The 26691-nt window shown below is 48.0% G+C and overlaps 1 protein-coding gene across 1 annotated transcript in view; it reads left to right on the plus strand.

Moving 5' to 3' along the window:
- nvl (nuclear VCP like) overlaps positions 1 to 26691 on the plus strand; it is a 368828-nt gene that overhangs the window by 227574 nt on the left and 114563 nt on the right. Inside the window, exons 12-15 of the mRNA XM_072500597.1 lie at positions 5414 to 5632; positions 6888 to 6992; positions 22851 to 22913; positions 23315 to 23434. Of these exons, the coding sequence (XP_072356698.1) occupies positions 5414 to 5632; positions 6888 to 6992; positions 22851 to 22913; positions 23315 to 23434 (507 nt within the window). The remainder of the gene's footprint in view (positions 1 to 5413; positions 5633 to 6887; positions 6993 to 22850; positions 22914 to 23314; positions 23435 to 26691) is intronic.

A 26691-nucleotide genomic window follows, 5' to 3' on the forward strand; every position in this document is an offset into this window, starting at 1 on the left:
CAGATTAAAGCTCCCTCTACACTGTCCCCATGAAACACTCCCAGGACAGGTACAGCACGGGGTTAGATACAGAGTAAAGCTCCCTCTACACTGTCCCCATCAAACACTCGCAGGACAGGGACAGCACGGAGTGAGATAGAGATTAAAGCTCCCTCTACACTGTCCCCATGAAACACTCCCCGGACAGGTACAGCACGGGGTTAGATACAGAGTAAAGCTCCCTCTGTGCGGAGTCTGCACGTTCTCCCCGTGTCTGCGAGGGTTTCCTCCGGGTGCTTTGGATTCCTCCCACACGTGTCGAAAGATGTGCCATTAGGTAAATTGGACATTCTGAATTCTCCCTCAGTGTACCGAAACAGATGCCGGAATGTGGCGACTAGGGGATTTTCACAGTAACTTCGTGGCAGTGTTAATGTGAGCCTACTTGTGACAATAATAAAGATGATTGTTATTAATTAGTTGGTGAGGGTGCAGTGTTTCGAAGCCAGTGGGATGCAGTCTTGGGAGAAGAGATTGAGCGGGTGGGGAGCAATGATTGCGGTAGCCTGTGTTGGAGTGACTGTTGAGCAAAATGAGAAGCAAGATCCTTGATCGAGGAACCAAAATCGCTTGTGAGGGAGACTAAGCTTTTCAAGGATTCTGCGAACTGCAGGATCGCTGACATCTGGGTGGGTTGCAGAGAAGTTTGTGGCATCTGTTTAGGTCTTCGACCGTACATTATCCTTGACTAAACCTCAGATTTTTGGTAAGATCAGTTCGGGACCAATAAAGTGGACAAAGTTTGAGATTCATGACACTTGGTAATAGAATAAAACAAAAATAACTATAAAACATCAAGATAAATCCATGAACAAAATTTTCTCAGTTAATATGAGGTACATGTGTAGCCATAGAAGGAGGCCACTCGGCCCATCGAGTCTATACTGACCCTGTGAAAGAGCTCCCACTCTGGGCCCAATCCCTGCTCTAACCCCACCTAACATTTGGCTAATAAGGGGCAATGTAGCATGGCCAATCCACCTAACCTGCATATCTTTGGACTGTGGGAGGAAACTGGAGCACCCGGAGAAAACCCACACACACACGGGGAGAACATGCAAACTCCACACAGTCACCAAAGGCTGGAATCGAACCCAGGTCCCTGGCACTGTGAGGCAGCAGTGCTAACCACTGCGTCACCATGCTGCCCATGCATGAATTAATAGACAGATTGTTGTCGACCATACCACACTGCACAAGTGGCAATTGCAACCAAGGCAGAGTCCACGGATTTCTCAACAACCAACACAGATGTTACTAGACACAGAGTCAACCAATCTTACTGAAACTGGGCCTCTCATGAGGGATTCCAGTCTTCACCTTCAAAGATATTGCCTTGGCGTTCTCTCCAAAAGTCACTCCCAACTCAGTGGTCCACCTCGCAGGGCTTCAGCCCTACCTCCCGAAAGTTCATTCCCCTGAATTTCATAGAAATATAAAAAATAGGAGTAGCCCTTCAACCCTTCGAGCCTGTTTGCCATTCAGTATGATCATAGCTGGACCTCCATCTCAACACCATGCACCCACGCATACACCTTGATGCCTTGAGTCGAGAAATCTATCTATTTCCTTCTTTTAAGTGATTTGGCCTCCACAGCTTTGTGGTAGAGAATTCCACAGGACCACCACCGTCTGAGGGAAGAAATTTCTCCTCATCTCAGCCCGAGGTGGCCTACCCTGTATTCTGAGAATGTGACCCCTTGTTCTAGACTCCCCAGCCAGAGGAAACTACATTCCTCCGTCCAGTTTGTCCAGCCCTGTCTGAATTTTATATGTTTGAATTAGATGCCCCCTCGTTCTTCTAAACTCCAGTTGACACAGTCCAATCTCTCCTTATGCGACAATCCTGTCACCCCAGGAATCTGTCTGGAAAACTTTCACTGCCCTCCCTCTATTAACAAACAATTTTTAATGAGGTAGTTTTGGCATAACAAACAACCACAGTACAAAACAATAGAGTACAAAGAACAGTAATCAAAAAGCACCGCCGACATCCGTCCCTCCAAGGCCCGCCTATTTAACCCCCTACTCTATACTACCCTAACCCCGCCCCACCCGCTGACGCTTAATTCTCCGCAGAGAAGTCAATGAATGGTTGCCACCTCCGGGCGAACCCTGACTGTTCCTAACTTTTGGTTGGTTCAATTGGCTCTGTTTTATAACCTTTGCTCTCGAGTCGCCAGGTATCTTTATGATACCGCCACGAGGTTCAAGTTCAAGTAATGATCAATAACTCAATACACCGATTTGTAAGATCCAAGTCAAAGCACAGTTATTATACACCGTAAATCACTACTCATGCACAAATTCTACGCCTAAGCTACTTCTACGACTAACAGGCCTATACTTAGCTTCGGACTGGCCCACCAGGTCAGAGGAACAAATGGCCTTTCGTTCGGGTTCTGAGTCTGCGGGATTCGAAGTTGTTACGGATTGGTAGCTAGGAGCGCCTATCTCGTAGCGAGCGTTGACTTAAGACTTACTGGATTTCGGCAGCAGTTGAACCGGTCAAGGTTGGTTCGCGTTGCTGGGTGACCCGGCCAAGAAGAACGATTTGAACTTGGGGGCTTAACTTTATATATTCCCCAGGAGCTTCCCGCCTTTCGGGGCGGACCCTGTACCTGGTTCCAGGTGATTGGACTTCGTTCCAAGCGCTTGGTTTGATTTCTCCAATACTGGAGCGGTTCCCTGATCGATGGGCGGTCTTGAGATGTCCGTTAACTTCTTTTGTGTTGGCTCCTGCTGGCGCCGAGGAGTCTGGCTTTGCTTTGTTTGTCCCAAATGTTGCGATTGTTCCCGGGGATTGCCTATTAGTATGTAGATGGCTGCTATATTATTATGCAGGTGGCTGCTTGTATCGATGCTGTCTGGGCTTTTGCAGAGTTTAATATACAGTAAAGGGCACCTGCTGGTTTCTACCTGTGTTGGCTGAATTTCTCTGCAGCCTTTGCTGTTCTCCATTTTACATAGGGACTTGGCCAACTCAGGTGGCTACATGACACCGACCCTCTCAAGGTGAACTTGATCTTTTCCAGGCCGAGAAAGCTCGCCATGTCGGTTAACCAGGCCTCTGACTTCGGAGGCCTAGACTCCCTCCAAGCCAGTAGTATCCATCGCCGGGCTACCAAGGAGGCAAAGGCCAGACCATCTGCCTCTCTCTCCTCCTGAATTTAGCGTGGCCAATTCACCTACACATCTTTTCGGACTGTGGGGGTGAGACCCACGCAGACACGGGGCGAATGTGCAAACTTCACACGGACAGTGACCCTGGGCTGTGATCGAACCCGGGTCCTCGGCACCATGGGCCAGCAGTGCTAACCACTGAGCCACTGTGCTGCCCCGAGCACCACCTGTTTTCTTAACCATTACTCTATAGTATGGCTTTTCTTCTTGCAAGGTTGAGAAAAGTATTCCTCCTTTAACATTCTAAAACCCACTGCTTCTAGCAGAGCTGTGAGAGCTGCCTTCTTGCTCACTACCTATCTCCAGTTGCAATCACATTCAGCTAAATTAAAACTTAAAAGCTTCTGAACCGTAGAAGGCCCAGTTGCGAAGCAACCATTGCTGGTTTATTTCCTCTTTAAGAACAATAGAATTACAGTTGGAATTAAAACAACTCCCACACACACACACACACACACACAAACACCTTGGTCCAATATGAATCTAACTATAGGTTTTACTCATCCAGGCCCAGTCATTGAATTAAATACACCTAAAACTATACCTTATTTCTAATGTTTATCAAGACAAATATGAATCCCTTAAAACTGCTTTCGTTTTCCTGACACCCAGGTTTGTGGTTGGTGTCACTGAGGCGTCCCATGTAGATGAGGAGCAGTAAAGGGTAGACACGCAGACCCAGGCACAATAACGTGTACACTTCGAGTGTGGTTATAAACGTAAATGCGACACTTGCACCGAAGGATGTGTGCGCAGAGATGCAGCTAGCTTCAGATTCTGTCAGTTTGTTTGCTCTTCTCTCACCTCATGTCTTTTTGTTTCAGTTTTGATTCTTTGCAACAACAACGTGCATGGGTGTTGTCCCACCATTCAAAGATCCTGACTCGAATTGCGTGTTGAATTCCACATTCCCACATTACCTTTTAATTCCCTTGCCTAACAGGACTCCGCCTCCACCACCTTCTCAGGCAGAGTTCCAAAGTGGCACAATAATCTGATAGCAAAATATTTCTCCTCATTTCTGTCCTAAAAAAGCAACCCCTATTTTTAAAACAGTGCCCCCTAGTTCTGGGCTCACCCACAAGTGGAAACATCCTTTCCACGTCCACCTAGTCAAGACCATTCAGGATCTGATATTCTTCAATCAAGGCATCTTCTAAACTCCAGTGGAAACAAGCCCAATCTGTTCTCTTAAGACAGCCCACTCATTCCAAGTAGCAATCCAGTAAACCTCTGAACCACCTACAACCTATTTACAGCTTTCCTTAAATAAGGAGACCAAAACTGCACACCAGTGTTTGAGATGTGGTCTCGCCAATGCCCTGTATAACAGAAACATAACTTCCTGTCTTAATAAAGGATAGCTTTCCATCAACCGTCTTAATTACTCACTGCACCTGTTTACTAACTTTTTTGTGACTTTCTCTCTTGCGTTTCTTTCTCTCCTCTCATGCCATCTCTTTTTACAACAAGTCCTCTTGGCTCACTCTTGCTTGTCATGGGAGTGGCCCTATAAGAAATGTTTTTGTCTTATCACATGGCTTCAGTGATGTCATTGTGTGGGTGGAGCTGGGCTGTGGCTCTGAGAATTTTTACTGTGGCTTTGAATTTGGACTGGTTTTGAACTGCACAGGTTGAAAGAAGTGTCTCTGTATCTTCATGTTAAAAGCTGTTTCCAGACTGCTTGGTAACTTAAAAGGGATAATTGCTTTCTGGAAGGAATTCAAACCTGCTGTTTGAAAAGAGTATCAATTATTCCAGTGCGGATGCCGTCTGCTGGGCCACGCCTTTGAAAAGGGGTTTCTGGTTTTACGTGGATTTTGTTATTGAATTGGAACAGTTAAGGGGGAATTCATTAAGGATTATACATAGATTACTGTGGCTGTGTGGGGTCTTCATGTTTGTAGTTGATAAAAAGTCTTGCTGTGTGTATTTATACAAATGTTAACTAAATTCTTAGAATAAAGCTTGGTTTTTATTTTATTAAAAGCGCCTCAGAAGTCTGTTGAATAACGCCTGAAGGACAGGCTCTTGTGCTTATTGTAACCAAAATCAATAAACAGTTTTAGACTTTGGAGTGTTCTAAACCCTGGCCCATAACATGCTCTGGCACTCATTCTCCCTACTCCTCTTCTGTCACTCTGTGTGTCTCACTTGCTTTCTCCTCTGACTTTTGTTTCCTCCCTCACAGGCTCAGTTTGAGAGGCTGCGTGCATTGCTGAAGGATCAGTCCCCTGTCCCAGCAGAGGAGCTCCAGAAGCTGTGTATAGAGATGGCGGATTTCACCAACTCTCTCTCAGTGGTGCAGCCATCAGCTAAGCGGGAAGGATTTGCCACCGTGCCGGATGTGACGTGGGCCGATATTGGAGCTCTGGAAGATGTCCGTGAGGAGCTGTCTATGGCCATTCTGGTATACTGCGCCGAGCCCAAACCCTGCCAGAACTGGGGTTGGCATGTGACTTAGACTGTTTCCTAATTCCATGGTGCTGTTTATAGCCAACGCTTCTCTCTCCACCCTCCCTGCCTGCCCGCACCTTGTGCTGATCATTCGAGGCTCCTCAGCATTAACCTGTCTCAGTAAACACCGAGACACTCAATAAGTATGAATGAATAAAAAAAGCAAACACCAGGACAGACCAGTTGGGCCCAATGGTCTGTTCTGTGCTGAATGCCATCTTAAATACACAAGGAGAACTTACAGGAGACCGGTTTAGCTCAGTTGGCTGGACAGCTGCCTTGTGAAGCAGAGCAAGGCCAACGAGGTTGGTTCAATTCCTGTCCAGGCTAAGGTTATTCGTGAAGGCCCCGCCTTCTGAACCTTGCCCTTCGCCTGAGATGTGGTGACCCTCTGGTTAAATCGCCACCAGTCAGCTCTCCCCCTCAAAGGGGAAAGCAGCCTATGGTCATCTGGGACTATGGAGGCTTTACAGATTAATGAAGAAATCCTCCAAATGAGCTTCTGATCGAGGTGGAGAAGAGAGAGATAGAGGGTTCAGGCAGTGACATAGAGGCAACAGGGTAAACCACCACAGATGCTGGGACTGTGGCAGATAGAGCGAGAGAACTGGAGAAAATGATCAGGGCAGACAGGATCTGTATGGCGATGAAAGATCATCAACCTCGAATATTCAGCTGACGTCACTGTCCTGACTTTATTTGTTCATGGGATGTGGGCATTGCAGGCTGGGCCAGCATTTATTGCCCGTCCCTAATTGCCCTTGAGGGGGGAGTTAAGAGTCAGCCACATTGCTGTGGGTCAGGAGTCTCAGGTAGGCCAGACCGGGTAAGGATGGCGGATTTCCTTCCCTGAAGAACATCAGTGAACCAGATGGGTTTTACAACAATCGATGATAGTTTCATGTGACTCCAAACCCACAGCAATGTGGTTGACTCCTAACTGTCCTCTGAAATGGTCCAGCAAGTCTCTCTGTCCAGGCCAGTGGCCTTGCCCGTCACAGCCACTTTTCATGAAAGAATACAAAGCTGTGTCTCGCCCTGGTCAGCATTGCCTTCTCCCTCTTGTGCTCTTCCTTCAATGCTTCCACTATGAGTTTTCCCTTGTGTTGAATCTGTCCTGCGACCAGGGCCTTGTGCTGGTTGGGTGCTGTGGGCGTTTGTTGTTGCTGTCTTCTGCTCTCAGCTTCTCTCATTTTCTCTCTCTCCAGGCTCCAATCCAACACCCTGAACATTTCCAACTGCTCGGGCTGTCCAGCCCGGCTGGCGTGCTTCTGGCCGGACCTCCAGGCTGTGGGAAGACACTGTTGGCCAAGGTGAGTTCCCTGTGAGCCCTCCACACCACAGCTCGAGGGACATGGGGGAAAAAAGGAAATGGGTGCGCACTGGACAGTCCAGGGAGAACAGGCAGGTCATTCAGGAATCCCCTGGGGTCCCACTCACAAATCGGTATTCCACTTTGAAAGCTGATGAGGGCGCTGGTACCCCAGGAGTGCAGTCAGAGCCAAACTTCAGACACCACAACCGACAACTATACGGGGGGGAGGAAGTCTCCAGGAAGAGTAATAGTGGATTCATTAGTCAGGGGGGCAGACTGGTGATTCTGCGGTCAAAGACGTGACTCCAGGATGATGTCTTGCCTTCCCGGCCAAGGTTAGGGATGTCACTGAACAACTGCAGGACATTCTAAAGAGTGGAGAGTGAAAAGTCAGGCCATGGTACATGTTGGTACCAACGATGTAGGTAGAATGCATGATAGGTCTTGCATCAAGAATTCAGGGAGCTCGGCAGTAGATTTAAAAAGCAGGACTTCTAAAGTTGTAATATCTGGTTTACTCCCGGTGCCACGTGCTATAGAAATAGTAAAATAGAGCAGATGAATGCGTGGCTCAGAGTTGGTGCAGGAGGGAGGATTTTAGATTTTTGGATCATTGGGACTGTTTCTGGGGAAGGTGGGACCTGTACAAGAGGGATGGTCTGCACTTGAACCACACTGGGACCAACATCCTTGCAGGTACGTTTGCCAGTGCTGTTGGGAGGAGTTTAGAACAAAGAACAAAGAAAAGTACAGCACAGGAAATGAAATGAAATGAAAATCGCTTATTGTCACAAGTGGGCTTCAAATGAAGTTACTGTGAAAAGCCCCTAGTCGCCACATTCCGGCGCCTGTTCGGGGAGGCTGGTACGGGAACAGGCCCTTCGGCCCTCCAAGCCCATGCCGACCATGCTGCCTGACTAAACTACAATTTTCTACACTTCCTGGGTCCATATCCCTCTATTCCCATCCTATTCATGTATTTGTCAAGATGCCCCTTAAATGTCACTATCGCCCCTGCTTCCACCACCTCCTCCGGCAGCGAGTTCCAGGCACCCACTACCCTCTGTGTAAAGAACTTGCCTCGTACATCTACTCTAAACATTGCCCCTCTCACCTTAAACCTATGCCGCCTAGTAATTGACCCCTCTATCCTGGGGAAAAGCCTCTGACTATCCACTCTGTCTATCATAGAATCATAGAAGTTTACAGCATGGAAACAGGCCCTTCGGCCCAACCAGTCCATGCCGCCCAGTTTTTACCATTAAGCTAGTCCCAGTTGCCCGCACTTGGCCCATAACCCTCTATACCCATCTTACCCATGTAACTATCTAAATGCTTTTTAAAAGACACAATTGTACCCGCCTCTACTACTACCTCTGGCAGCACATTCCAGACACTCACTACCCTCTGAGTGAAGAAATTGCCCCTCTGGGCCCTTCTGAATCTCTCCCCTCTCACCTTAAACCTATGCCCTCTAGTTTTAGACTCCCCTACCTTTGGGAAAAGATGTTGACTATCTACCTTATCTATGCCCCTCATTATTTTATAGACCTCTATAAGATCACCCCTAAGCCTCCTACGCTCCAGGGAAAAAAGTCCCAGTCTATCCAGCCTCTCCTTATAACTCAAACCATCAAGTCCCGGTAACATCCTTGTAAATCTTTTCTGCACTCTTTCTAGTTTAATAATATCCTTTCTATAATAGGGTGACCAGAACTGCACACAGTATTCCAAGTGTGGCCGTACCAATGTCTTGTACAACTTCAACAAGACGCCCCAACTCCTGTATTCAATGTTCTGACCAATGAAACCAAGCATGCCGAATGCCTTCTTCACCACCCTGTCCACCTGCGACTCCACCTTCAAGGAGCTATGAACCTGTACTCCTAGATCTCTTTGTTCTATAACTCTCCCCAACGCCATACCATTAACTGAGTAGGTCTGCCAAAATACATCACCTCACATTTATCTAAATTAAACTCCATCTGCCATTCGTCGGCCCACTGGCCTAATTGATCAAGATGCCGTTGCAATCCTAGATAACCTTCTTCACTATCCACTGTGCCACCAATCTTGGTGTCATCTGCAAACTTACTAACCATGCCTCCTAAATTCTCATCCAAATCATTAATATAAATCACAAATAACAGTGGACCCAGCACCGATCCCTGAGGCACACCACTGGTCACAGGCCTCCAGTTTGAAAAACAACCCTCTACAACCACCCTCTGTCTTCTGTCGTCCAGCCAATTTTGAATCCAATTGGCAACCTCACCCTGGATCCTGTGAGCTTTAACCTTCTGCAACAACCTACCATGCGGTACCTTGTCAAAGGCTTTGCTAAAGTCCATGTAGACAACGTCTACTGCACTGCCCTCATCTACCTTCTTGGTCACCCCCTCAAAAAACTCAATCAAATTTGTGAGACATGATTTTCCACGCACAAAGCCATGCTGACTGCCCCGAATCAGTCCTTGCCTCTCTAAATGCTTGTAGATCCTGTCTCTCAGAATACCTTCTAGCAACTTACCTACTACAGACGTTAGGCTCACCGGTCTGTAGTTCCCAGGCTTTTCCCTGCTGCCCTTCTTAAACAAGGTCACAACATTCGCTACTCTCCAATCTTCAGGCACCTCACCTGTGGCTGCCGATGATTCAAATATCTCTGTTAGGGGACCCGCAATTTCCTCCCTAGCCTCCCACAACATCCTGGGATACATTTCATCAGGTCCCGGGGATTTATCTACCTTGATGCGCTTTAAGACTTCCAGCACCTCCTCCTCTGTAATGTGCACACTTCTCAAGACATCACCATTTATTTCCCTTAGTTTCCTAACATCCATGCCTTTCTCCACCGTGAATACCGATGAGAAATGTTCATTCAGGATCTCACCCAACTCTTGTGGCTCTGCACATAGATATCCTTGTTGATCCTTAAGAGGCCCTACTCTGTCCCTAGTTACTCTTTTTCCCTTTATATATCTGTAGAAGCTCTTTGGATTCTCCTTTGCATTATTTGCCAAAGCAATTTCATGTCCCCTTTGTGCCCTCCTGATTTCCCTCTTAACTCTATTTCGACAATCTCTATACTCTTCAAGGGATCCACTTGATCCCAGTTGTTTATGTACATCATATGCCTCCTTCTCCTTTTTGACCAGAGTCTCAATATCTCGAGTCATCCAGGGTTCCCTACTTCTACCAGCCTTGCCCTTCACTCTAAAGGGAATGTGCTTACCCTGAACCCTGGTTAACACATTTTTAAAAGCCTCCCATTTACCAGCTGTCCCTTTGCCTGCCAACAGTCTCCCCCAATCTACCTCTGAAAGTTCCTGTCTGATACCATCAAAATTGGCCTTGCCCCAATTAAGAATTTTAACTCTTGGGCCAGACCTATCATTCTCCATAGCTATCTTAAAACTAATGGAGTTATGGTCACTTGTCCCAAAGTGATCCCTCACTAACACTTCTGTCACTTGCCCTTCCTTATTTCCCAAGACGAGGTCAAGTTTTGCCCCCTCTCTAGTCGGTCCATCCACATACTGAATGAGAAATTCCTCCTGAATACATTCAACAAATTTCCCTCCATCCAAGCCCCTAATGCTATGGCTGTCCCAGTCAATGTTGGGAAAGTTAAAGTCCCCTACTATTACCACCCTATTTTTCTTGCAGCTATCTGTAATCTCCTTACATATTTGCTCCTCAATTTCCCGCTGACTATTTGGGGGCCTGTAGTACAGTCCTATCAAGGTGATCTCTCCCTTCTTATTTTTCAGTTCCACCCATATAGACTCAGTGGGCGAACCCTCGGATATACCCCCTCTAAGTACTGCCGTGATGTTCTCCCTAATCAAAAACGCCACTCCCTCTCCTCTCTTACCTCCTGTTCTATCCTTTCTATAGCATCTGTACCCCGGAACATTGAGCTGCCAGTCCTGCCCCTCCCTTAGCCATGTTTCAGTCATAGCTATAATATCCCAGTCCCATGTGCCCATCCATGCCCTGAGTTCATCCGCTTTGCCCGTCAGGCCCCTTGCATTGAAATAAATGCAGTTTAATGTAGACTTTCCTTGCTCTCTGCCCGCTTTCTCTGGTCATGCTTTACACACTCTCCCTTCCTGCCTTTTGTTTCCGTCCCCACTGACTTCCTACATCGGTTCCCATCCCCCTGCCACATTAGTTTAAACCCTCCCCAACTGCACTAGCAAACACACCCCCGAGAACATTGGTTCCGGTCCCACTCAGATGCAGACCGTCCGATTTGTACAGGTCCCACCTCCCCCAGAACCGGTTCCAATGTCCCAGGAATTTGAAACCCTCCCTCTTGCACCATCTCTCAAGCCACGTATTTATCCTAGCTATCCTGTCATTCCTACTCTGACTATCACGTGGCACTGGTAGCAATCCTGAGATTACTACCTTTGAGGTCCTACTTTTTAGTTTAACTCCTAACTCCCTAAATTCAGCTTGTAGGACCTCATCCCGTTTTTTACCTATATCGTTGGTGCCTATATGCACCACGACAGCTGGCTGTTCACCCTCTCCCTCCAGAATGCCCTGCAGCCGCTCCGAGACATCCTTGACCCTTGCACCAGGGAGGCAACATACCAACCTGGAGTCTCGTTTGCGACCGCAGAAACGCCTGTCTATTCCCCTTACAATTGAATCCCCTATCACTATAGCTCTGCCACTCTTTTTCCCGCCCTTCTGTGCAGCAGAGCCAGCCACGGTGCCATGAACCTGGCTGCTGCCACCTTCCCCTGGTGAGCCATCTCCCCCAACAGTTTCCAAAACGGTAAATCTGTTTTGGAGGGAGATGACCGCAGGGGATCCCTGCACTGCCTTCCTACTCTTCCTCTGTCTGTTGGTCACCCATTCCCTATCTGCCTCAGTAATTTTAATCTGCGGTGTGACCAACTCACTGAATGTGCTATCCACAACTTCCTCAGCATCGCGGATGCTCCAAAGTGAATCCCTCCGCAGCTCCAGAGCTGTCAAGCGGTCTAACAGGAGCTGCAGTTGGACACACTTCTTGCAGATGAAGGAGTCAGGGACACCAGAAGGGTCCCTGAATTGCCACATCTCACAAGAGGAGCATGACACGGGTCTGAGCTCTCCTGCCATGACTTAAACCTGAAGTTAAATTTGAACTACACTACACAGCTAAGAGAAAGTCAAAGAGAGAAAAGAAAAATCACTTACCAGTCACAAGCCAATCACTTACCTGCTGGCTGTGATGTAATTGCTCCGAGACTCCCTCACAGGTCTGCTTCTCTGCACCTCCTTAAGATGAGCACCAAATTCCCTTAACTAGTTAATTAATTTACTTAATTAATTGGGTTTTTTTTTTTTTGGAAACTCAACACCAAACTCCAAAAAACACAGCCCTCACTCACCTCTTACCCGAACTCAGCCTTACCCAAACTCAGATACACTCTGTTTGCTTCCAGCACCCTGTTTCTAAAGGCTCTTCAGCCACACCTTTTGTATCCTTCCTGATTTACAGTCAGCCAATAGGCCTGCTCCCGGCACTGAACTCCCGAAACTAACGGCTGACCTGCAAGGTAAGGAACTTTTTAAACAGCACTTACCTCTCCCAGCAGCACTTGCTCCCTGTGGCCGCTCCCGGCACTGAACTCCCGAAACTAACGGCTGACCTGCAAGGTAAGGAACTTTTTAAACAGCACTTACCTCTCCCAGCAGCACTTGCCCCTCATAATTTTGTAGACCTCTATCAGGTCGCCCTCGACCTCCGTCGTTCCAGTGAGAACAAACCAAGTTTATTCAACCGCTCCTCATAGCTAATGCCCTCCATACCAGGCAACAGTCTGGTAAATCTCTTCTGCACCCTCTCTACAGCCTCCACATCCTTCTGGTAGTGTGGCGACCAGAATTGAACACTGTACTCCAAGTGTGGCCTAACTAAGGTTCTATACAGCTGCAACATGACTTGCCAATTCTTATACTCAATGCCCCGGTCAATGAAGGCAAGCATGCCGTATGCCTTCTTGACCAACTTCTCCACCTGTGTTGCCCCTTTCAGTGACCTGTGGACCTGTACACCTAGATCTCTCTGACTTTCAATACTCTTGAGGGTTCTACCATTCACTGTATATTCCCTACCTGCATTAGACCTTCCAAAATGCATTACCTCACATTTGTCCGGAAAAAACTCCATCTCCCATCTCTCCGCCCAAGTCTCCAAACAATCTGTATCCTGCTGTATCCTCTGACAGTCCTCATCGCTATCCGCAATTCCACCAACCTTTGTGTTGTCTGCAAACTTACTAATCAGACCAGTTACGTTTTCATCCAAATCATTTATATATAAACAGCAAAGGTCCCAGCACTGATCCCTGCGGAACACCACTAGTCACAGCCCTCCAATCAGAAACGCATCCTTCCATTGCTACTCGCTGCCTTCTATGACCTAGCCAGTTCTGTATCCACCTTGCCAGCTCATCCCTAATCCTGTGTGACTTCACCTTTTGTACTAGTCTACCATGAGGGACCATGCAAAGGCCTTACTGAAGTCCATATAGACAACATCCACTGCCCTACCTGCATCAATCATCTTTGTGACCTCCTCGAAAAGCTCTATCAAGTTAGTGAGACACGACCTCCCCTTCACAAAACCATGCTACCTCTCACTAATACATCCATTTGCTTCCAAATGGGAGTAGATCCTGTCTCGAAGAATTCTCTCCAGTAATTTCCCTACCACTGACGCAAGGCTCACCGGCCTGTAGTTCCCTGGATTATCCTTGCTACCCTTCTTAAACAGAGGAACAACATTGGCTATTCTCCAGTCATCCGGGACATCACCTGAAGACAGTGAGGATCCAAAGATTTCTGTCAAGGCCTCAGCAATTTCCTCTCTAGCCTCCTTCAGTATTCTGGGGTAGATCCCATCAGGCCCTGGGGACTTATCTACCTTAATATTTTTCAAGACGCCCAACACCTCGTCTTTTTGGATCTCAATGTGACCCAGGCTATCTACACACCCTTCTCCAGACTCAACATCCACCAATTCCCTCTCTTTGGTGAATACTGATGCAAAGTATTCATTTAGTACCTCGCCCATTTCCTCTGGCTCCACACATAGATTCCCTTGCCTATCCTTCAGTGGGCCAACCCTTTCCCTGGCTACCCTCTTGCTTTTTATGTACATGTAAAAAGCCTTGGGATTGTCCTTACCCCTATTTGCCAATGACTTTTCGTGACCCCTTCTAGCCCTCCTGACTCCTTGCTTAAGTTCCTTCCTACTTTCCTTTTATTCCACACAGGCTTCGTCTGTTCCTAGCCTTTTAGCCCTGACAAATGCCTCCTTTTTCTTTTTGACAAGGCCTACAATATCTCTCGTTATCCAAGGTTCCCGAAAATTGCCGTATTTATCCTTCTTCCTCACAGGAACATGCCGGTCCTGAATTCCTTTCAACTGACACTTGAAAGCCTCCCACATGACAGATGTTGATTTACTCTCAAACCTCCGCCCCCAATCTATGTTCTTCAGTTCCCGCCTAATATTGTTATAATTAGCCTTCCCCCAATTTAGCACATTCACCCTAGGACCACTCTTATCCTTGTCCACCAGCACTTTAAAACTTACTGAATTGTGGTCACTGTTCCCGAAATGCTCCCCTACTGAAACTTCTACTACCTGGCCGGGCTCATTCCCCAATACCAGGTCCAGTACAGCCCCTTCCCTAGTTGGACTGTCTACATATTGTTTTAAGAAGCCCTCCTGGATGCTCCTTACAAACTCTGCCCCGTCTAAGCCCCTGGCACTAAGTGAGTTCCAGTCAATATTGGGGAAGTTGAAGTCTCCCATCACAACAACCCTGTTGTTTTTACTCTTTTCCAAAATCTGTCTACCTATCTGCTCCTCTATCTCTCGCTGGCTGTTTGGAGGCCTGTAGTAAACCCCCAACATTGTGACTGCACCCTTCTTATTCCTGATCTCTACCCATATAGCCTCACTGCCCTCTGAGGTGTCCTCCCGTAGTACAGCTGTGATATTCTCCCTAACCAGTAGCGCAACTCCGCCACCCCTTTTACATCCCTCTCTATCCCGCCTGAAACATCTAAATCCTGGAACGTTTAGCTGCCAATCCTGCCCTTCCCTCAACCAGGTCGCTGTAATGGCAACAACATCATAGTTCCAAGTACTAATCCAAGCTCTAGGTTCATCTGCCTTACCCGTAATACTTCTTGCATTAAAACATATGCACTTCAGGCCACCAGACCCGCTGTGTTCAGCAACTTCTCCCTGTCTGCTCTGCCTCAGAGCCATACTGTCCCTATTCCCTAGTTCTCCCTCAATGTTCTCTCCTTCTGACCTATTGCTCCCGTGCCCACCCCCCTGCCATACTAGTTTAAACCCTCCCGTGTGACACTAGCAAATCTCGCGGCCAGGATATTTATGCCTCTCCAGTTTAGATGCAACCCGTCCTTATATAGGTCACACCTGCCCCGGAAGAGCTCCCAGTGGTCCAGATAATGGAAACCCTCCCTCCTACACCAGCTGTTTAGCCACGTGTTTAGCTGCTCTATCTTCCTATTTCTAGCCTCACTGGCACGTGGCACAGGGAGTAATCCCGAGATTACAACCCTAGAGGTCCTGTCTTTTAACTTTCTGCCTAGCTCCCTGAACTCCTGCTGCAGGACCTCATGCCCCTTCTTGCCTATGTCGTTAGTACCAATATGTACAACGACCTCTGCCTGTTTGCCCTCCCCCTTCAGGATGCCCTCTACCCGTTCGGAGACATCCTGGACCCTGGCACCTTGGCGGCAACATAGCATCCTGGAGTCTCTTTCACGTCCACAGAAGCGCCTATCTGTGCCCTTGACTATAGAGTCCCCTATGACTATTGCTGTTCTGCGCTTTGACCCTCCCTTCTGAACATCAGAGCCAGCCGTGGTGCCACTGCTCTGGCTGCTTATGTCTTCCCCTGATCGGCTATCCCCCCCCCCCCCCCCCCCCGACAGTATCCAAAGGGGTATACCTGTTCGAGAGAGGGACAACCACAGGGGATTCTTGCACTGACTGCCTGCCCTTTCTGGTGGTCACCCATTTCTCTGCCTGCACCTTGGGTGTGACCACATTTACATAACTGCGATCTATGACGCTTTCCACCACCTGCATGCTCCTAAGTGCATTCAACTGCAGCTCCAACCGAACCATGCGGTCTGTGAGGAGCTCCAGTTGGGTGCACTTTCTGCAGATGAAGCCATCCGGGACGCTGGAAGCCTCCCGGTCCTGCCACATCTCACAGTCAGAGCACTGCACCCCTCTAACTGACATTGCGTCAATTAATTAGTAAATTAAAGTTTAAAGTTTTTTTTTAAAGCTACTGTTAACTATCTGTTTCCTAGCACTAGATTTCTACTATAAATGTGAAAGCTAAATACAGTACTCTCCGATCTCTGGCTTAGATACCCCTCTAAATTATAATTAAGTAATTATGATTCATTAGTTTACCAATGCTTAATTTTTTAACTAGTTTGGCAAGGGGAGGGGGACACAGTGTAGAAACACATCATACTGTCGTAAAGGAAGCAAGTCAGAGTGAGTTCAGCTATGTTGAATGTCGTGAGTAAGATGAGACTGGATGGTCTTTACTTTAATGCACGGAGTGCATTGGGTAAAACTGCTGAGTGTGGATTGGCACAATTGCAATTGTGACATTGTTGCCATCACAGACATGGTTAAGGGAAGGGTAGGACTGGCAGCTTAACATTCTGGGGTATAGAATCTTTAGGTGAGACAGGAGTGACTGGAAGGAGTGAAGATCATCACATGATGGCTAACCAGGGGTGACGAATGCGACCAAGCCCAGTGTACAGCGCTCCTTCAGAGACATTGAGGCCACAGGGTCAGCATATTGCTTCATGATAATCCCCTTTGACTGAATGCTTTCGCTGGTGTCCATTCTCAGTGTGTGGCCCTGAACAGCTAGGAGGCATCACAGATCCAATTCCTCAGTGAATTCCGTAGCTGTGACTCTGGCTGTTAGATTTACCAGAATAACACTGAATCTTGAGGGTTAAATTGAGAGGAGAGATTGCGCAAGCAATTTGATCAAAGCTTGCACAATGTTAAGGAGGATTGCAATGGTAGTTGGAAAGGAGCTCTCTTCAGTGGTTGGAGTGTCTTGGACAAGGGCACATGTTGTAAAAGTTAGAGCCAGACCCTTCGGCTCACGATGTTGCACCGAAACAAAAGCCATCTAACCTACACTATGCCATTATCATCCATATGTTTATCCAATAAACTTTTAAATGCCCTCAATGTTGGCGAGTTCACTACTGTAGCAGGTAGGGCATTCCACGGCCTCACTACTCTTTGCGTAAAGAACCTACCTCTGACCTCTGTCCTATATCTATTACCCCTCAGTTTAAAGTTATGTCCCCTCGTGCCAGCCATATCCATCCGCGGGAGAAGGCTCTCACTGTCCACCCTATCCAACCCCCTGATCATTTTGTATGCCTCTATTAAGTCTCCTCTTAACCTTCTTCTCTCCAACGAAAACAACCTCAAGTCCATCAGCCTTTCCTCATAAGATTTTCCCTCCATACCAGGCAATATCCTGGTAAATCTCCTCTGCACCCGCTCCAAAGCCTACACGTCCTTCCTATAATGCGGTGACCAGAACTGTACGCAATACTCCAAATGCGGCCGTACCAGAGTTCTGTACAGCTGCAACATGACCTCCTGACTCTGGAACTCAATCCCTCTACCAATAAAGGCCAACACTCCATAGGTCTTCTTCACAGCTCTATCAACCTGGGTGGCAACTTTCAGGGATCTATGTACATGGACACCTAGATCCCTCTGCTCCTCCACACTTCCAAAAACTTTACCATTAGCCAAATATTCCGCATTCCTGTTATTCCTTCCAAAGTGAATCACCTCACACTTCTCTACATTAAACTCCATTTGCCACCTCTCAGCCCAGCTCTGCAGCTTATCTATATCCCTCTGTAACCTGCTACATCCTTCCACACTATCGACAACACCACCGACTTTAGTATCGTCTGCAAATTTACTCACCCACCCTTCTGCGCCTTCCTCTAGGTCATTGATAAAAATGACAAACAGCAACGGCCCCAGAACAGATCCTTGTGGTACTCCACTTGTAACTGAACTCCATTCTGAACATTTCCCATCAACCACCACCCTCTGTCTTCTTTCAGCTAGCCAATTTCTGATCCACATCTCTAAATCACCCTCAATCCCCAGCCTCCGTATTTTCTGCAATAGCCTACCGTGGGGAACCTTATCAAACGCTTTGCTGAAATCCATATACACCACATCAACTGCTCTACCCTCGTCTACCTGTTCAGTCACCTTCTCAAAGAACTCGATAAGGTTTGTGAGGTATGACCTACCCTTCACCAAGCCATGCTGACTATCCTTGATCATATTATTCCTATCTAGATGATTATAAATCTTGTCTCTTATAATCCCCTCCAAGACTTTACCCACTACAGATGTGAGGCTCACCGGCCTATAGTTGCCGGCGTTGTCTCTGCTCCCCTTTTTGAACAAAGGGACCACATTTGCTATCCTCCAGTCCTCTGGCACTATTCCTGTAGCCAATGATGACATAAAAATCAAAGCCATTCGGAAGTGAAATTCGGAAATGTTCACCATAGAATCATTCATGAATACAGACAGAAAGAGACCATTTCCCCCATCATGCTCAGGATTGCTCTCTGTAAGAGCAACTCAGTTAGTCCTGCTCTCTTTCTCCACACCCCTCCCCTTTTCTAGCTAATCCTGCCAGTTTTCTCCTCCGTTTGAAAGCCTTATACCGTATAATGGTATCCTCTGGTTCTCTGTCCTTCCGTCTGTGCCAACGGTGTTTCTCTATATAACCTATTAAGGCCCCCACAGGATTCTGAGCACCTCAAACATTTCTGAGGCCGGTTTTCCAATCTGTCCATGGAATTGAATCCTTGGAGCCGTTCTCCTAAATCTTTTCTGCACCCTCTCGAAAACCGTCACACCCTTGAGGCGTGGTGGACAGAAGTGACTCCAGTCGTGGCTGAAGCAGGCTTTTCAGCTGGTTTTACTGAATTTCCTCAAAGGATGGTAGAGCTTTGGAATTTCCCGCTACATATGGCAATTGATGCTACGTCAGATGTTAATCTGAGAAAATGCATTTTTATTCTTCAATGGTATTAAGGGATTTGGGTCAAAGGTAGGAATATGCAGTTAAATCATGATCAGCCATGATCTCACTGAATGATGGAACAGGTTTGAGGGGCTGAATGGCCTCCTTCTGTTCCATGATGCTGTTGCTGCCCCTCCCATCATCGGTAAGGAAGCTATTCGGTTGATTTTGTCTGTGAAAGTCCCTTGACTCACATTTTCCATTCCAAAGCCTTTGTCCCCTTCAGATTACGTCCTCTGGTTTTACTTTGAAAACCTTGTGTAGGGAAGTGGGAAAAAGACTAGAAGGCAGGAGAGGGGCAAAGCAGTGGTCAATGTGAAGGCTTTGGTAAGAAACTGACTGCTTGCTGCTGTGAGTTGGGGCACTGCACTCACTGGATAAGGAGGGACAGTGGGCAAACCCTTTCCAGAGAAGTGAGACTGCACCTTGCATCTCCTTTAGTTTGGGATAAGCAGTTGATTCATGCGTTGGCAGGGCCGACTGAGTGACGTATCACGAGGAACCCAGCTATTTACAATATATACCAATGATTTGAATGTGAGGACCAAATGTAATGTTTTCTAGTTTGTGGATGCCACAAGTTTAGACAGGAATGTGAGTTGTGAGGAAGATGCAAAGCGGCTTCAAGAGGACTTAGTGAGTGAAAGAGGACTTAGTGAGTGAAAGAGGACTCTGAGTGAAAGAGGACTCTGAGTGAAAGAGGACTCTGAGTGAAAGAGGACTCTGAGTGAAAGAGGACTCTGAGTGAAAGAGGACTCTGAGTGAAAGAGGACTTAGTGAGTGAAAGAGGACTCTGAGTGAAAGAGGACTCTGAGTGAAAGAGGACTCTGAGTGAAAGAGGACTCTGAGTGAAAGAGGACTTAGTGAGTGAAAGAGGACTCTGAGTGAAAGAGGACTCTGAGTGAAAGAGGACTCTGAGTGAAAGAGGACTCTGAGTGAAAGAGGACTTAGTGAGTGAAAGAGGACTTAGTTAGTGAAAGAGGACTTAGTGAGTGAAAGAGGACTTAGTGAGTGAAAGAGGACTTAGTGAGTGAAAGAGGACTTAGTGAGTGAAAGAGGACTTAGTGAGTGAAAGAGGACTCTGAGTGAAAGAGGACTCTGAGTGAAAGAGGACTCTGAGTGAAAGAGGACTCTGAGTGAAAGAGGACTCTGAGTGAAAGAGGACTCTGAGTGAAAGAGGACTCTGAGTGAAAGAGGACTCTGAGTGAAAGAGGACTCTGAGTGAAAGAGGACTCTGAGTGAAAGAGGACTCTGAGTGAAAGAGGACTCTGAGTGAAAGAGGACTCTGAGTGAAAGAGGACTCTGAGTGAAAGAGGACTCTGAGTGAAAGAGGACTTAGTGAGTGAAAGAGGACTCTGAGTGAAAGAGGACTCTGAGTGAAAGAGGACTCTGAGTGAAAGAGGACTCTGAGTGAAAGAGGACTTAGTGAGTGAAAGAGGACTCTGAGTGAAAGAGGACTCTGAGTGAAAGAGGACTCTGAGTGAAAGAGGACTCTGAGTGAAAGAGGACTTAGTGAGTGAAAGAGGACTTAGTTAGTGAAAGAGGACTTAGTGAGTGAAAGAGGACTTAGTGAGTGAAAGAGGACTTAGTGAGTGAAAGAGGACTTAGTGAGTGAAAGAGGACTTAGTGAGTGAAAGAGGACTCTGAGTGAAAGAGGACTCTGAGTGAAAGAGGACTCTGAGTGAAAGAGGACTCTGAGTGAAAGAGGACTCTGAGTGAAAGAGGACTCTGAGTGAAAGAGGACTCTGAGTGAAAGAGGACTCTGAGTGAAAGAGGACTCTGAGTGAAAGAGGACTCTGAGTGAAAGAGGACTTAGTGAGTGAAAGAGGACTCTTAGTGAGTGAAAGAGGACTTAGTGAGTGAAAGAGGACTTAGTGAGTGAAAGAGGACTTAGTGAGTGAAAGAGGACTTAGTGAGTGAAAGAGGACTTAGTGAGTGAAAGAGGACTCTGAGTGAAAGTGGACTTAGTGAGTGAAAGTGGACTTAGTGAGTGAAAGTGGACTTAGTGAGTGAAAGTGGACTTAGTGAGTGAAAGTGGACTTAGTGAGTGAAAGTGGACTTAGTGAGTGAAAGTGGACTTAGTGAGTGAAAGTGGACTTAGTGAGTGAAAGTGGACTTAGTGAGTGAAAGTGGACTTAGTGAGTGAAAGTGGACTTAGTGAGTGAAAGAGGACTCTTAGTGAGTGAAAGTGGACTTGGTGAGTAAAAGAGGACTTGGTGAGTGAAAGAGGACTTGGTGAGTGAAAGAGGACTTAGTGAGTGAAAGAGGACTTAGTGAGTGAAAGAGGACTTAGTGAGTGAAAGTGGACTTAGTGAGTGAAAGAGGAGTTAGTGAGTGAAAGAGGAGTTAGTGAGTGAGCAAGAGCATGGCAGAATAATGTGGAAAAACGTGAGGTAATCCACTTTAGCAGGAGAAACAGATGTGCAGAGTATTTCTTAAACGGTAAGAGAGGAGAGAAAGTGTAGATGGACAAAAGGACCTGGGTTTCCTCGGCAACATTTCACCTGAAGGCTAACATGCAGGTGCGGCAGGCAATTAGCCAGGTTAAGGTTACATTGACCTTTATCACCAGAGGATCTGAGGACAGGAGTCGCCAAGTCTTGTCTCACTGCACCTGGAGAACTGTGTTCAGGTTTGATCCCTTACCTTGGGAAGGATATTATTGCCATAGAAGGAGTGAAATGAAGATTCACCAGACTTGTTGAGGGGCTGGTGGGGCTGACCTATCGAGAGGGACTGGGCAAACCTGGTCTGTATTCTCGAGACTTTTGAAGAATGAGAGGTGATCTAATTGAAACCACTCGGCTTCACACTGGGGAGAGATCTTTCGCCTGCTCTGTGTGTGAGGAGAGATTCGCTCACAGCTCCAAACTGCTGACACACCAGCGAACTCACACTGGTCAGAATCCGTTCACCTGCTCCATTTGTGGGAAGGGATTCAGTCGATCGTCCTACCTGGCGAAGCATCAACAAGTTCAGAAGTGACTGCACTGCTCCGATTCTGGAGGTATCACTTGGTTGAGTATTACTGAGAAAGAGAGACATGCTTTTGCAGGTTTTCTTCGTGTACACATCAAGACGAAAGGAAGAATGCCCACCGCAAAGGGAAGAACAAGTTATACTGCATCGGAAAAGGGGCTGATTGGTTAACAAGTCAACTCTGGTCATATGGGCGGCACGGTAGCACAGTGGTTAGCACTGTTGCCTCACAGCTCCAGGGTCCCACATTCGATTCCCGGCTTGGATCACTGTGTGGAGTCTGCACGTTCTCCCCGTGTCTGCGTGGGCTTCCTCCGGGTGCTCCGGTTTCCTCCCACTGGTCCCAAAAGACGTGCTGTTAGGTGAATTGGACATTCTGAATTCTCCCTCTGTGTACCTGAACAGGCGCCGGAATGTGGCGACTAGGGGATTTTCACAGTAACTTCATTGCAGTGTTAATGTGAGTCTACTTGTGACAAAGATTATTATTATTATTAAAATACTGAACCGGATATTTGGGGTCGATGCAGGTAAGGTGTTTCCCCTGGTTGAGTAGTTTAGAACCGAGGACACCATTTCAAAATAAGTGGGGGGGGGGGGGGTTTTGAAGCGGATAATTTTCTTGAAAGGCGGGGCAGACTGAAGGACCTCCCGTTCCGACGTACCTTACATTGATTGTTGTTTGATATTTTTGTCTTTAGGCTGTTGCGAATGAGTCTGGATTGAATTTCATTTCTGTGAAAGGCCCTGAGCTATTAAACATGGTGAGTGACAAGCTGTTGTGCTGGCTGGGCAGTGTGTGTGAAACATCTCAACATGGGGCTCCCTTGATCAGAGCTGCATATCCCCTCCCTGCTCAGTGCTTATCATTCCTGCACAGCACATTGGACAGTGCAGCATTCCCCAGCACTGTACTGGAATGTCAGCTGGATATTTCAGCACATCTCTCAGTGTAACATCATGGCACTGGAGCAACCAAATGCAAACCGAAGCAAGTTGTGCTTTGAGACTGATTCCTACAAGTGAGAAAATCTGGGGAATGTCAAGCCCAGAATCCTAGCCTCTTGTGTTGATGGGAGAGATGGTTTGCCAAGATCCACAATGTTGTGAAGGTTGTGTCTGTTAATGGTGTTGCTGTTCAATAACCTGTTTGTTTTAATTGCAGTACGTGGGGGAGAGTGAGCGTGCCGTCCGCCAGGTTTTCCAGCGAGCCAGCAACTCGGCACCTTGTGTCATCTTCTTTGATGAACTGGACTCCCTCTGTCCTCGGAGATCAGAGCACGAGGTGAGTTTTCACTCCATCGTTAGTCCCTTTCCTCCAAAATCAGAACACAAGATAGTTTTAACTCCGTCGTTGGAGTCTATCTTCGGAGATCAGAGCACGAGGTGACTTTTCACTCCATAGTATGGTAGAATTTTTCATCAGGGTGGAGAGTGAAGTAGTTGATTCGGAGACTAGGGTGCAGAATCTTAATAAAGGGAACTATGATGATATGAAGCGTGAGTTGGCCTTGATAGATTGGGGAGTTACTTAAAGGAATTACAGTGGATAGACAATGGCAAACATTCAAGGAATGCATGGAGGAACTACAGCAACTGTTCATTCCAGGGCGCTGATTTCTTTGATCTTGAAGCGGGACAAGGATCCATTCCAATGTGGGTCGTATAGACCGATCTCGCTCCTCGATGTTGACGCTAAGGTGCTGGCTACGAGAATTGAGGACTGTGTCCTGGGGTGATTCATGAGGACCAGACGGGATTTGTGAAGGGTAGGCAGCTAAATACAAATGTGCGGAGGCTCCTCAATGTGATTATGATGCCCTCAGTGGAGGGGGAAGCGGAGGTAGTGGCAGCTGTGGACGCGGAGAAGGCCTTTGATCGGGTGGAGTGGGAGTATCTTTGGGAAGTGTTGCGGAGGTTTGGGTTCGGGGAGGGGTTCATCAGTTGGGTCAGGCTGCTATATAGAGCCCCGGTGGCGAGTGTGGCTATGAACCGGCGGAGGTCGGAGTACTTTCGGCTGTACTGGGGGACGAGGCAGGGGTGCCCTTATCCCCCTTGTTTGCACTGGCAATTGAGCCGCTAGCCATGGCACTGAGGGAGTCCAGGAAATGGAGGGGATTGGTCGGGGGGGGGGGGGGAACACCGGGTGTCGTTGTATGCCGATGACCTGTTGTTGTATGTTGCGGATCCAGTGGAGGGGTTGGCGGAGGTCATGCGGATCTTTAGGGAGTTTGGGGGCTTTTCGGGGTATAAACTCAACGTAGGGAAGAGTGAGCTCTTTGTGGTGCATTCAGGGGACCAGGGAAAGGGGATAGATGAGCTACCACTGAAGAGGGCGGAAAGGAGCTTTCGGTACCTAGGGATCCAAGTAGCTAGGAGTTGGGGGGCCCTGCACAAGCTCAATTTGACACGGTTGGTGGAGCAGATGGAGGAGGATTTTAAAAGATGGGATATGCTGCCACTCTCACTGGCGGGTAGGGTGCAGTCGGTCAAAATGACGGTCCTCCGAGGTTTCTCTTTGTGTTCCAGTGCCTTCCCATTTTGATCCCCAAGGCCTTTTTCAAACGGGTAAGCAGGAGCATCCTGGGATTTGTGCGGGCGAATAAGACCTCGAGGGTGAAGTGTGTGTTTCTGGAGCGTAGCAGGGATGGCGGGGGGGGGGGGGGGGGGGGGTGGGGGGCTGGCGCTGCCGAATTTGTGTGGCTATTATTGGGCAGCCAATGTGGCGATGATCCGTAAGTGGGTAATGGAGGGAGAGGGGGCAGTGTGGAAGAGGTTAGAGATGGCATCCTGTGTGGGCACGAGCCTGAGGGCGCTGGTGACGGCACCGCTGCCGCTCTCGCCGAAAAGGTACACCACGAGTCTGGTGGTGGCGGTGACGCTGAAGATCTGGGGGCAGTGGAGGCGACACAGGGGCCAGGTGGGAGCCTCGGTTTGGTCCCCGATTTGGGAGAATCATCGGTTCGTCCCGGGAAGGATGGATGGGGGGTTTCGGAGCTGGCATCGGGCAGGGATTAGAAGAATGGGGGACCTGTTCATCGATGGGACGTTTGCGAGCCTAGGGGCGCTGGAGGAGAAGTTTGGGCTCCCCCCGGGAAACGCTTTCAGGTACATGCAAGTGAGGGCGTTTGTGAGGCGGCAGGTGAGGGTATTCCCGCTGCTTCCGGCACGTGGGATTCAGGACAGGGTGATTTCGGGTGTATGGGTTGGAGAAGGCAAGGTTTCGGCGATTTACCAGGAGCTGAAGGAAGATGAGGAGGTCTCGGTGGAGGAGTTAAAGGGCAAGTGGGAGGAGGAGCTTGGGGAGGAGATAGATGAGGGTCTGTGGGCTGATGCCCTGAGTAGGGTTAATTCTTCCTCCTCTTGCGCCAGGCTCAGCCTAATACAGTTCAAAGTTACTCTCAGAGCGCATATGACAGGGGCGAGGTTGAGCAGGTTCTTTGGGGTGGAGGACAGATGTGGGAGGTGCTCGGGAAGTCCGGCAAACCACGTCCATATGTTCTGGTCGTGCCCGGCGCTGGATGGGTTTTGGAGGGGTGTTGCGAGGACTATGTCCAAGGTGGTGAACGCCCGGGTCAAGCCGAGCTGGGGATTGGCATTATTTGGGGTATCTGACGAGCCGGGAGTGCAGGTGGCGAAAGAGGCCGGTATTCTGGCCTTTGCGTCCCTGGTAGCCCGGCGGAGGATTTTGCTACGATGGAAAGATGCGAACCCCCCCTAGTGGGGAAGCTTGGATCACTGACATGGCAGGGTTCATCAAGCTGGAGAGGATAAAGTTTGCCTTGCGATGGTCTGTGCAAGGGTTCCTCAGGCGGTGGCAACCGTTCCTAGACAATCTTGCGGAGCGTTAGGAGGAGGTCAGCAGCAGCAGCAGTTCGGGGGGGGGGGGGTCTTTTGGGGGGGCGTTTGGGTGAAGGTTTCCCTATTTGTGTTTTCTACTGTTATATGTATGGGGGGTTATTGTATATGGAGGAAATCCAATGTATAATTTCTGCTTGTTGTGTTCTTGTTTCTTTCTTCTTGTTGGTGGGGGGGGGGGGGGGGGTTTGTTGAAAATTTGTTGAAAAATTTGAATAAATATATATATTTTTTTAAACTGTTCATTCCTGACTGGCACAAAAGTAAAATGGGAAAGGTGGCCAATACATGGCTCACAAGGCAAATTAGAGATGGTATCCGTCCCAAGAAGAAGCACAAACTGGCCAAGAAAAACAACAGGTCTGAGGATTGGGGCCTGTTCAGAATTCAGCAAAGGGCCAAGGGATTGATTAAGACGGGGAAAATAGGAGGGACTTCCGCTGACGACATGTAGGTGGAGGACGCACGCTGGGAAGCTCCTGCTCGAAGTTTTGGGTTTTTTGAACTTTAATGCCTGATCCCAGGAATAATTTGTGAATAAGTCGGTGTTGGAAGATATTAGATAGGGATGTGACGTCGAAGGTCCAGAAGAAGAATGGTGGAAAGAAGGGGGGGCGAATGAAAATCCATCATCGAGTGAGTCGATGTCTTAGGCGGGAAAAAGGATGGTGGGGGAAGGAGCAC

The sequence above is a fragment of the Scyliorhinus torazame genome, chromosome 4 (genome assembly GCF_047496885.1).
Source record: "Scyliorhinus torazame isolate Kashiwa2021f chromosome 4, sScyTor2.1, whole genome shotgun sequence".
NCBI classification, from domain to species: Eukaryota; Metazoa; Chordata; class Chondrichthyes; order Carcharhiniformes; family Scyliorhinidae; genus Scyliorhinus; species Scyliorhinus torazame.